This window comes from Delphinapterus leucas, chromosome 4 (genome assembly GCF_059928025.1).
Source record: "Delphinapterus leucas isolate spDelLeu-1000000601 "Yukka" chromosome 4, BTC_Dleu_Yukka2, whole genome shotgun sequence".
Classification (NCBI taxonomy): domain Eukaryota; kingdom Metazoa; phylum Chordata; class Mammalia; order Artiodactyla; family Monodontidae; genus Delphinapterus; species Delphinapterus leucas.
In genome coordinates this window covers 60,130,178-60,142,307 of record NC_143132.1, presented here as the reverse complement: position 1 = coordinate 60,142,307, position 12,130 = coordinate 60,130,178, and the positions used below count along the sequence as shown (strand labels likewise).

The 12,130-nt window shown below is 36.5% G+C and overlaps 1 protein-coding gene across 4 annotated transcripts in view; it reads left to right on the top strand.

The window, feature by feature from the left end:
• Positions 1 to 12,130, top strand: part of USF3 (upstream transcription factor family member 3) — a 48,167-nt gene that overhangs the window by 22,649 nt on the left and 13,388 nt on the right. For 2 of the 4 annotated variants that reach the window (XM_022553387.2, XM_022553326.2), the window contains exons 4-6: positions 647 to 675; positions 2,776 to 2,858; positions 10,370 to 10,466. In XM_022553387.2, coding sequence (XP_022409095.2) covers positions 647 to 675; positions 2,776 to 2,858; positions 10,370 to 10,466 — 209 coding nt within the window. Of the gene's footprint in view, positions 1 to 646; positions 676 to 2,775; positions 2,859 to 3,783; positions 3,813 to 10,369; positions 10,467 to 11,847; positions 11,919 to 12,130 lie in introns of those variants that run through there. The other 2 variants (XM_089910546.1, XM_089910547.1) reach the window with 2 other exon arrangements.

Genomic DNA, 12,130 nt, shown 5'->3' with positions numbered 1-12,130 from the left:
CCCCGCTCACCGCAACTAGAAAAAGCCTGCGTGCAGCAATGAAGAGCCAATGCAGACAAGCATAAATTTAAAAAAATAAAATAAATTTATAAAAAAAAAGAAATCACCGACAATTGACCCTTGAACAGCGTGTAGCTAGGGGTATAGCCAGACTTCCTGTTCACAGTTCTCCATATCCATGGTTCCATATCCATGGATTCAACCAACTGTGGATCCTGTGGTACTGTAGTATTTACTATTGAAGAAAATACAAGTATAAGTGGATCCGTGTAGTTCAAACCCATGTTGTTCAAGGAGCAGCTGTACTTGGCACATCACTTAGAGAGCTGACTAGCCCCTTAAGTACATTTTTCAAATAGGTAAGATTTTCAATGATTGACTTACTTCCCAACCAATGACTTCTGGGTGTGGAAAAATGGAGAATTGTAGTTACTTTGAGAAAATTGTGAATTCTGACTTTATATTGATGTATCTGCAGTTAGGTTTTTATACCATAATATATTATTAAGAAAATTTTCCTTCAAATGGTTTCTCATTGATACAACAAATACAAATTCATAAAATTAATTTTTATGGTTCTCAAAATATAACGTAAAATGTTTTCTTATTATTTTCATGTTCCTTTTATCTGTACTTTTTGTTTCAGAAAGAAAAATCGGGAGACACACAATGCAGGTAGAAACAGCAATTTAAGTTTTATTTGTTAGCACTTTTTGCATTCAAAATGAAATTATACTGCAGTTGATTGTGTTTTTATGTTATAAGCACAGAATCATTATTCATTACATTTTAGGAAAGTGTTCCTTTATTGTTTGGGTTATTTTTTTTTTGCATTTTTTATATTGAAGTATACTTGTGCAATGTTATATAAATTACAGGTGTACGACATAGTGATTCAAACTTTTAAAGGTTATATTCCATTTATAGTTATTATAAAATATTGACTGTATTCCCTGTGTTGTACAATACACCCTTGTATCTTACTTATTTAATACAAAATAATTTGTTCTATATTGTTTTTAGTTGACAAAATACTCCCTAAGTCTCATGAAGGTGGCTTATCATTTTCTGATTCACAGTCTATTAAATAATTTAAGGATTAATATACCCCTGGAGCTAGTGTTTTAAGTGATTTCACCCACTGAGGAATTCCAGATATACTCCTCCTGAAAAGAGTGAAGAGTATGTACCTCTGCAGAAATTCTAGAGTGGGCTAGCTGCCTACAGGAGTAGGGAAGAAATGGGGAGCAGCTGTAAATCTTAAAGGTACTTGAAATGTGAACAGTCTTAAATTAAGATGTGGAGTTCTCAATTATAAGAAGAAATGTAGAAAAAAATATTTGATTTTTATCTCAAACGTCAAAATTATAGGCCACAGCCAGGTAAACATTTATAGAAGTAATTGTGCATACATTGACAATTTGGTACATTTTTAACATTTTATTTTCCATCAGGGACTACAGTCAGATCTAAAAATATATATTTTAGACTCAATTTCTATTACTCTATAAATAATCTCTTCCCTTCCCTAAGGAAAGGGCCCTGGGGAAAACTTTATCTATGGAAAGTTGTGTTGAACACTGGTAGGGCATTGCTGTTCCCCAGAATGGGAGTTTACTACCTTTGAATTCCCTTTTATCACTGTGGATAGAGTCTTAATGTTGTTGTTCTTGTGGTTTTATCTACACACATTAAAAAATATGCTCTTAGATAACAGCAAATACTATTGTTAGAGAATTCAGAAGAAAGGTAAGCTATAGTTTATTGCTTTGTGGGGGTTTTTTTTTTGGCCACATCAATAAATCTAATTTTTTTGGCCATATGAACTAAATCTTTTTATTAGAATCAAATGTCACATGGGACCATAAATATGTCCTGATAGTAATTTATTAAGAGAGAGTAAATGGATGTCATTGAAAGGATGTTCTTACTGCTAGATTATGAAGCAAGAAGTATATATTTTGAAAAACAAGACCTACTTATGCTATATCTGAAAGATCATCCTCTTAGAAGCGCTGAAGTCCTTTGTAAAAAGGAAGGTTTTAGAAAACTAACAGAAAGTAGACTGATTTTCCTATTTACAGTGTCTTATAGAAAAATTATTTAGATCATCGCTTGTATCTTCTTGCCACTTTCATACAACTTTTAAAGTTGTAGCACGTAAGCCTGGAACATTGCTCAGTTAATTGAGAAGTTGTCAGTTGTTCAGCTTCTTAGATGGGCCAAAGTGAACAGCACAGACCCCATAGAAAAAAATAAACCAGTGCCTTTTCTTCTCTATTTTAAGTCACAACTAATAGCCGTTTCTATTCCAAAAATGCCTTCTAGTCAGCCTAAAAGGTGTGTTAAAGTTCTTTAATCTGTCTAGAAAGGTCTAATTTGCCCATTTGCTATAAAGAAGCAGCTTTCTAGTAACATAGCTAGTGGGTTCTTGTAATTTAGTTATCATTAGAATCTCTAATAATTACTTGAAATATAATAATGGCCTAAGAGTAATGTAGTATTAGCACATTGTGTTTATAATTTGAATTTAATTATTATAGATTCCATTATTTTAAATCCTAATAAATGGTATGGCTTATATTGATTTCCATAACACTAAACCTAGAATATGACATTCTTAGAAATCTTATTGTAGTTATTTGTATTCAGTAGATACTATTTGATAAGACTTTCTTAGGTATTTCTTTACCTAAAATTTCTTTACCCAGGGAGAATGAGACACTTTGGCAGTAGTATTGTAAGGTTTGATAAATGAATTTTTCCTCTATCTAGTGGAGAGGCATAGAAAGAAGAAAATCAATGCTGGGATAAACAGAATAGGAGAGCTGATCCCATGCTCCCCTGCGCTGAAACAGGTGAGAAATCCACTCATACTTTCACCAATTGCTTGTGATCAGATAATTCCCTAAGTTGTTTCTGTGCTCAGATGATTATTTTTGTTCCCTGCCATTAATGGTTTTTTAGAGTTAATAATTGCCTCATTGTTTTTCATTTGCTCAATTTTCTATATACCTGCCTATCTTTAATTCTTTCCACACCTCCAACAGTCTCTTACTACAGTTTCTATATGGTCAAATTGCCACATAATTTCCATGTTCCTAATTTTTCCTTTGAACCTTTACTTCTGGAACCCTCTACCCTTCCTTTTCAATCTCAATTAGTTGGTTTCTTTCAACTCTTCTGTTTTTAATTTCAGCTCTTATATTTTTAATTTCCAAGTCTTTTTTTCTTATTCTCTTTGTTCCTTTTCATACATGTTTTTTTATGGATATAATATCATCTCAGCTTTGAGAATATTATATAGGGTTTTGGTTTTTTTAAATGTTTCTTCTATTTTCTATATTGTCTTTGTTTCTTCTGATTTCCTTTTCCCCTCCTCTGTTTTGATGTTTTGTCTTTCTTTTTGGAGACATTCCTTAAATGTTCAATGATACTTAGCTGTCTTTTTCATATTTGAGAACGAGGCATTAAAAAGCTGATTGAACAGGCTTGTGGTTTGGTGGTCCTAACTGTCCGGTGATTGGCTAGTGAGCTGATATTGTTGTTATTGTTGCTGAACTAAACAATATCAGTATTTGTAGATTTCTTCTTTTGGGGTTAGCTATTAATTTTTATTTTCCGGAGAAGGATCCTTCAGCACCCTACCTAGGAGTGGGAATGGTGGGAAAAGAACTATAAGGCTCATTGCCATTTTGCTGGGAGCTGGGATGGGGAAGGGGTGCTGGAGAGTCTCATGCTTTAGAAGGCAGGATTTTACTGTACCTCCCTGTTTTCATTTAGGAGCCTCATCTTGTCCACTTCTGTGCCAAGTAAGTATCCTTGAGGCTGAAATCTTCTGGTTCAAATTTCACAGAAAATAAACTTGTCTCCTGTGGTTGGGGAAGAGGGGAAGTCATCCAGCTGCATAGGATGTGTGTGTGTGTGTGTGTGTGTGTGTGTGTGTGTGTGAGTGTGTGTGGTTCTTATTACTGCAAAAGAAGAATCTTTCTATCAGTCCCCTCGGTTTTAACCCATGCCTCACCCCACCTTCTGGGGTAGCTGGAGCTTCCCAGTCCCAAACCATCCCAGGCTTTTGGTGGGGAGGGCCAGATCAATGTGTTCACTTCACAACACTGTCTCCCTCAGCAAGGTCTTACAATTCAGTTTCTTTTCATTCTCCCCTACAAGATGGTACCTAGTCTTGCATAAATGTGCTTTTTAGTCTTTTTAAAAAGGTACTTTCTGTTTCCTTAACACACAGGCAAACTTAAGGGCAGGTACTATGTCTTCTGATTGTTTTTCTTTCTCCACATATCAATGTATAGTAGCTGCTCACTAAGCACTGGTGTTTGCCCAATAAAATGTTCCTCCCCTTGGCTTTTATTCCTACAAGTTTATCCGAAAGGAAACCATAATCATTTCTCTTTCTTGGTGCCCTAGAATGTGCAATGGAAGTCAGTATTTGGTCTCCAGAAGCTGAATAGATTTAGATTTTCTTAACTATTGCCGCATGTCCCCACCCCCATCTGCAGTAGAGAAGCAGTAGGTGGGCATTATCAGGTTCTGCCTTTGTCTCGACATTTGCTTTAAGAAAGGACACTATCTTAGTTTTTTTCTCTAAAGTACGGTGTTTCCTGGGTTATACTGGATTTCTGATGGGACCCAGCCTAAGGGACCCAAAATTGTAACTTGCTGAACCAAAGCCCTAAATCACCAACTCCTACATGAAGAGAGCTATCAGATAAAGTACTGGAGATATTTAATAGTATAAATACTGGGTAGAGCTTAAACATTCACTGTAACATTTTTAAAAGCTGAAGAATAAAAAAAAACGAAATTCCTCTTTCATAGCTTAAGTATTTATCAGTAATAGACTGGTAAACAAAATAAATACAGCCTTTAGAAAGTATAGCGTAGATATAGATATATGCACACACATATCACATCTTATTTATCCATTTATCTATTGATGAGGACTTAGGTTGTTTCCATATCTTGGCTATTGTAAATAATGCTGCAATGAACATAGGGATGCATATATCTTTAGGAATTAGTGTTTTTGTTTTCTTTGGATAAATATCCAGGAGTGGAATTGCTTGATTGTATGGTCATTCTATGTTTAATTTTTTGAGGAGTTTCCATACTGTTTTCCATAGTGACTGCACCAATTTACATTTTCACCAACAGGACATGCAGGTTCCCTTTTCTTCACATCCTCGCCAACACTTCTTATTTGTTGTTTTGGGGTTCTGTTTGTTTGTTTTTTCTGTTTTTTTAAATTTATTTATTTATTTATTTGGTTGCTCCAGGTCTTAGTTGTGGCACACGGGATCTTCGTTGTGGCATGCGTGATCTTTAGTTGTGGCATGCTTACTCTTAGTTGTGGCATGCATGCGGGATCTAGTTCCCCAACCAGGGATCGAACCCAGACCCCTGCACTGGGAGCACGGAGTTTTACCCAGTGGACTACCAGGGAAGTCCCTGTTGTCTTTTTGATAACAGACATTCTGAAAGGTGGGAGGTGATATCTCATTGTAGTTTTGATTTGCATTTCCCTCATGATACTGATGTTGAGCATCTTTTCATGTGCCTGTTGGCCATCTGCATTTCCTCTTTGGAAAAATGTCTATTCAGATCCTCTGCCCATTTTTTAATTGGGTTGTTTGGTTTTTGATATTTAGTTCTATGAGTTCTTTGTATATTTGGATATTAACTCCTTATTGGATATATCATTTGCAAATATCTTCTCCCATTCAGTAGGCAGCCTTTTTGTTTTGTTGATAGTTTCATTCACTGTGCAGTAGGTGGGCATTATCAGGTTCTGCCTTTGTCTCAACTTTTGCTTTATGAAAGGACACTGTCTTAGTTTTTGTTTGATGTAGTCCCTTTCGTTTATTTTTGCTATTGTCTCCCTTGCCTGAGGAGACAGATCCAAAAAAATATTGCTACAATTTATGTCAGAGTGTTCTGCCTATATTTTCTTCTAGGAGTTTTATGGTTTTCAGTCTTGCATTTAGGTCTTTAATCCATTTTGAGTTTATTTTTGTATATGGTCTGAGAAAATGTTTTAATTTCATTCTCTTACATGTAGCTGTCCAGTTTTCCCAGCACCACCTAATAAAGAGATTGTCTTTTTCCCAAAAGCATCCTTGCCTCCTTTGTCATAGGTTAATTGGCCATAAGTGCATAGGTTTATTTCTGGGCTGTCTATTCTATTTCATTGCTCTATGTGTCTGTTTTTATGATAGTACCATACTGTTTGTTTGTTTATTTGTTTGTTTTTGCCACGCTGCACGGCATGTGGAATCTTAGTTCCCCAACCAGGGATTGAACCCACATCCCCTGCATTGGAAGCATGGAGTCTTAACCACTGGACCACCAGGAAAGTCCCAGTACCATACTGTTTTGATTACTGTAGCTTTGTAGTGTAATTTGAAATCACGCATGATACCTCCCGCTTTTTTCTTCTTTTTCAAGATTGTTCTGGTTATTTGGGGTCTTTTGTGTTTCCATACAAATATTAAAATTATTTGTTCTAGTTCTGTGAAAAAAGCCATTGGTATTTTGATAGGTATTGCATTGAATCTGTAGATTACCTTGGGTAGTATGCTCATTTTAACAATATTAGTCCTTCCAATCCATGAGCACAAAAATTACAGGCCAGTATCACTGATGAACATAGATGCAAAAATCCTCAACAAAATGTTAGCAAGTTGAATTCAACAGTACATTAAAAGGATCATAAACAATGATCAAGAAGGATTTATCCCTGGGATGCAAGGATGGTTCACTATCTGCAGAGCAATCAGTGTGTTACACCATATTAACCAACTGAAGAATAAAAATCATATAATCATCTCAATAGATGCAGAAAAAGCTTTTGACAAAATTCAACATCCACTTAAGATCAAAACTCTCAACAAAGTGGGTTTAGAGAAAACATACCTCAGCATAATAAAGCCATATATGACAGCCCACAGCTACCATCATATTCAATGGTAAGAATCTGAAAGTATTTCCTCTAAGAAGACAAGAATGCCCACTCTTGCCACTTTTACTCATCATAGTACTGGAAGTGCTAGCCACAGAAATCAGATAAGAAAAGCAAATAGAAAGAATCCAAATTGGAAAGGAAGAAGTAAAACTGTCACTGTTTGCAGAAGACATGGTACTCTTCATAGAAAATCCTAATGATGCCACCAGGAAACTACTAGAACTCATTAATGAATTTAGTAAAGTTGCAGGATACAAATTAATATACAGAAATCTGTTACGTTTCTATACACTAACAGCAAACTATCTGAAAAAGAAATTAAGAAAACAATCCCATTTATAGTCATATCAAAAAGAATAAAATACCTAGGAATAAATCTAACTAAGGAGGTAAAAGACCTGTACCTGGAAAATTTTAAGACACTGATGAAGGAAATTAAAGACAACACAAACAGATGGAAAGATATACCATGCTCAAGAATTCGAAGATCCATAAAATGACCGTACCATCCAAGATATATAAATATATTTTTTAAATTAATTAATTCATTTTATTTTTGGCTGCACTGGGTCTTTGTTGCTGCACGTGAGTTTTCTCTAGTTGCAGCAAACGGTGGTTACTCCTTGCTGCGGTGCGCAGGCTTCTCACTGCAGTGGCTTCTTTTGTTGTGGAGCATGGGCTCTAGGCATGCGGGCTTCAGTAGTTGTGGCACGTGGACTCTAGAGCACAGGCTCAGTAGTTGTGGCACACGGGCTTAGTTGCTCCATGGCACGTAGGATCTTCCCCGACCAGGGATCGAACCCATTTCCCTGCATTGGCAGGCGGATTCTTAACCATGCACCACCAGGGAAGTCCCCAAAGTATATTTTTGAAAATTAAAACAAAATAATGTAACATACTTAAAATTTTTTTTTGTTGATGTAGAGTTGACTTACAGTGTTGTGACAATCTCTGCTGTATAGCAAAGTGACTCAGTTATACACATATATACATTCTTTTTTTTTAAAATATTCTTTTCCATTATGGTTTATCCCAGGAGATTGAATATAGTTCCCTGTGCTGTACAGTAGGACCTTATTGTTTATCCATTCTAAATGTAATAGTTTGCATCTACCAACCCCAAACTCCCAGTCCATCCCTCTCCCTCCCCGCCTCCGCCTTGGCAACCACAAGTCTGATCTCTATGTCTGTGAGTCTCTTTCTGTTTCATGGATAGGTTCATTTGTGCTGTATTTTAGATTCCACATATAAGTGATATCATATGGTATTTGTCTTTCTCTTTTTTACTTACTTCAGTTAGTATGATAATCTCTAGTTGCATCCATGTAACATACTGTTTATAGTATCCTTCTATCTGGGTTTTTAAAAAAAGATTTATATATATATATATACATACATATACATATATATGTGTATATATATACATATACATATATATGTGTATATATATATATATATATACACATATACATATATATGTATATATGTATTGGCATAGAATATTTCTGGAAAGATACATAAGTAACTTACAGTTGTTGACTCCGGAAAGGGGTTTGGAGGGCTAAAGTCAAAAGGAATGTACTTTTCATTATATATCTCTTCATATTATTTACTTTTTTCTTGCCATATGCATATATTGTATTTTCAATTTTAAAAATTTAAGTAAAGAATACAGGAACTTTGACATAAAATACGATCATTTTGAGAAAGCTTAGGAATGGAATATATTGGGACCATGACACCAAAACTCAAGTGACATTGTTATCTCAACCTACTATTTAGAATAGTTTGTAGCTGTGGTTGACAGAGTAAAGAATAACATTAAAATCTAAAATCTTTCCGTGGTCTTGAAGGCTCTCTCTGGCCTCTCTCCTCTTACTGTTCCCAATATACTTGACTCTAGTCTCACTCACTTCCTTACTATTCCTCCAATACGCCAAACTCAGCCCCGCCTGAGGACCTTTGTCCTTGCTGATCCTGATACCTGAGCCTTCTTCCTCCACATATCCACAGGGCATAATTTCTTGTACTCCCTTCAGATTTTTGCTTAAATATCACCTTACAGAGAGGCCTTCCCCAGCCTCCCTATATTAAATAGATTGTAGCAGAATGTCTTGGTCAGTTTGGGTTGCTATAAGAAAATTACCATAGACTGGGTGGCTTAAATAACAAAAATGTATTTCTCACAGTTCTGGAGGCTGAAAGTCCAAGATCAAGGTGTCACCGGGTTCGGTTCCTGATGTGGGCTTCCTTCTTGGTTGTGTCCTCACATGACAGAGAGAATGATCACCTCTCTCATGTCTTTTCTTCTAAGGGCAGTGATCTCATCCATGAGGGATCTACCCTCATGACCTAATTACCTCCCAAAGGCCCCACCTTCAAATACCATCACATCAGGGATTAGGGCTTCAACATGAATTGTAGGGGGACACACACATTCAGTCCACAGCACAGAGTAACCTCTGCCATCTCTCTGGCCCCCTACTTTACTATTATTTTTTTAATATCTTACAATTTTATTTGTCAATTATACCTCAATAAAGCTGAACAAATAAGGAAACACAATATAGTTCTTCTAATGAGTCCAAGAAATAATGCATTTGATGTACTTAACATAGGACCTGACAAACAGTAGCTACAAGAAGCTAGCAATTATTAAGCACTTTCCATACCCCACTAACTGTGTTCTCAGAGTGTTACATGCTCTCTCTATATTAAAGACTTTAATCCTTACCACACACTTCAAGGTACGTACTTTTATTATCCCCATTTTACAAATGAAAAACTGAGGTTTAGAAAGACTAAGTAACTTTCCCCAGTTACAGAAATGCTAAGTGGGGGAATCTGCGCTCCCATACATTATGCTCTCCTGTGATCTGGAATAATAAAGCACACAGTAAATATCATAGTAAGAGGGGAATAATACCTGCCGTCTAGCCAAGGAAATATAGAGTTCTAGAACAGAGAGGCCCAGGGAAGAGTTCCTAGAGAAAGATGCATCTAAACTCAAACCTAGACCGGGCAAGGGAGGTGACTAGATTAACAGAGAGTGAAGTACCCTACTTGCTTTTTCTTCATAATATTTATCACCACCTGATTTTATTTATAAATATAAATAGATATTAATATATAATAGTTCCTCATAAATAAATAATATTCCTCAAGGTCAGGAACTTTGTCCCTTTAATTTATTATATCCCCAGTGCCTAGAACAGAGCCTCAATAAATACTTACTAAATGAAAGAGGAACAGTAGAAGTTTTGAATATGGTGGCAGTTTTAAATTTTGAAAAGATACGTATCACATATATGTGATAAAACCAAAGCTTTAACTTTCTTCTGGCAAGTTCTTACCCTTCAGTGAAACTTTTAAATGGTTGATTTTCTTTGGCAGAGCAAGAATATGATCCTGGACCAAGCCTTTAAGTATATAACAGAATTGAAAAGGCAAAACGATGAACTCCTGCTTAATGGAGGAAACAATGAACAAGGTAAAGATTTTAAGATTCTTACTTTCTGTTGCTTTTTCAATGTTCAGGCCTTTGTGTCACAGTGCAACTTATATTAGGATACAGAAGGCTTCTTTGCCTCAGTACATTAAGATCATGCATTGGGTGGGCCTGTGAGAATAGTGTTGCAAATAAATTCAACCTAGTTGACCTCTTTTCCCCCTTCTTTGAGCAACTCTAACCTTGTAGGCATACACAATTTTGATTTTTTACTCTTCTTGTACTTCATGTTTGCTAAACTCATGATGCAAATAATACTGGATCATGATGCAAATAATACTGGATCTCCTTCCTTCCAGGTGTATCTTCCAGCTAGGGGAATCCCATAAGAGGATGCAGTGGGAGTCCTGCTCAGTGTAACTTAATAAAGATATGCCTGTGCCAGGACTTAACTAGGAGTTAACTCCGAAGGCCAAAACATTCAGTTCATAATTGTTTATACTGCATGTAATGTGTGCATGAGACTGCCTGGTCATTTAATAACATTTGATTTTTAGAGGTGACTTTTTTATGCTATCAGATGAGTTCCCTTTTCCCATTTGCATTGGAGAGAAGGTTTCCTTGTAACAGCTAAAAAGAAAAATGAGAATCTCCTGTGACAACTCAGTAGGTCACCTTAAAAGGAGACAAACCTCAGAATTTGCTGATGTGGGAGCAATGCTGGGCTGTGTTTATTGTAAGAAGTGCTGGAAAGCACATCCAGAAGGTCGGCATTCTGAACTCTTGTTTACTTTCAGTTAGCTGACAACTTATCCCTCCCCTCAGTCAGCTGTCTTTTATGGTCCAGGTCCTGTTTTATGATGCTGTCAGGCAATGAGATACATAATCAATATTTGGTAACCATTTTGAGGCACCCACAAAAGGGATAGTAAGGCTAGAGTGATGTATAGGCTTTTCTAATGAGGGCTCCTCTGGTTTCACAGCCCAGCATGAGGCAATCGAGTTACCCTAGGGAAAAGGGAAACTTGAAGAAATACAAGTTGCAGGCGGTTCAGGAAGAGCTGAACAGCCAGGCCAGGGGTTGGGGCAGCACCCGAGGCCCCTTAAGTCCGACCATGTTGTCATCGCAGTCATGATCCTTTCTTTGGTTCTGTTTTGTATCTGCTCTCTCTTCTTTTCCCAGCAGCTTCCTCCACATACTCACTGTCCACGTGACAGTCTTGCACAGTGGCCACAGCAGTGCTCTTGGGAGTCAGGCCCACCTGGGTTTGAGCCTTGACTTCCTTTGCTCACTCAGTACCTTTGGCCAGTTACTTAACCTCTCCAAGTGTCAGTTTCCCTGTCTTAAAATGAGGATAATCATAGCATCTATCTAGTCGACTTTAGGCAAATTATATAGCTACTCTGAACCTGTTTCTTACAGCTAAAAGTGATGATGACAAAGGTGTTTGTCCCATCTCGTGGTTGTTATGAGGATTAAAAGAGCTAACACAGGTAAAGCACTTAAAGCGCAGCACAAGAGTAAATGCTTGATAAATGTTACCTGTTGTTGTTGTTGTTGTTATTATTATCATTATCATTAAATGAGACAGTGAATGAAAAGTGCCAGGTATAGAGTAAGTGCACAATAAGTGAGAACCATCTTCTTTATTCCTTGGTCCATGATAATTGTCCTTTAATTTCTAATGTCCATAGCACATTGGCAT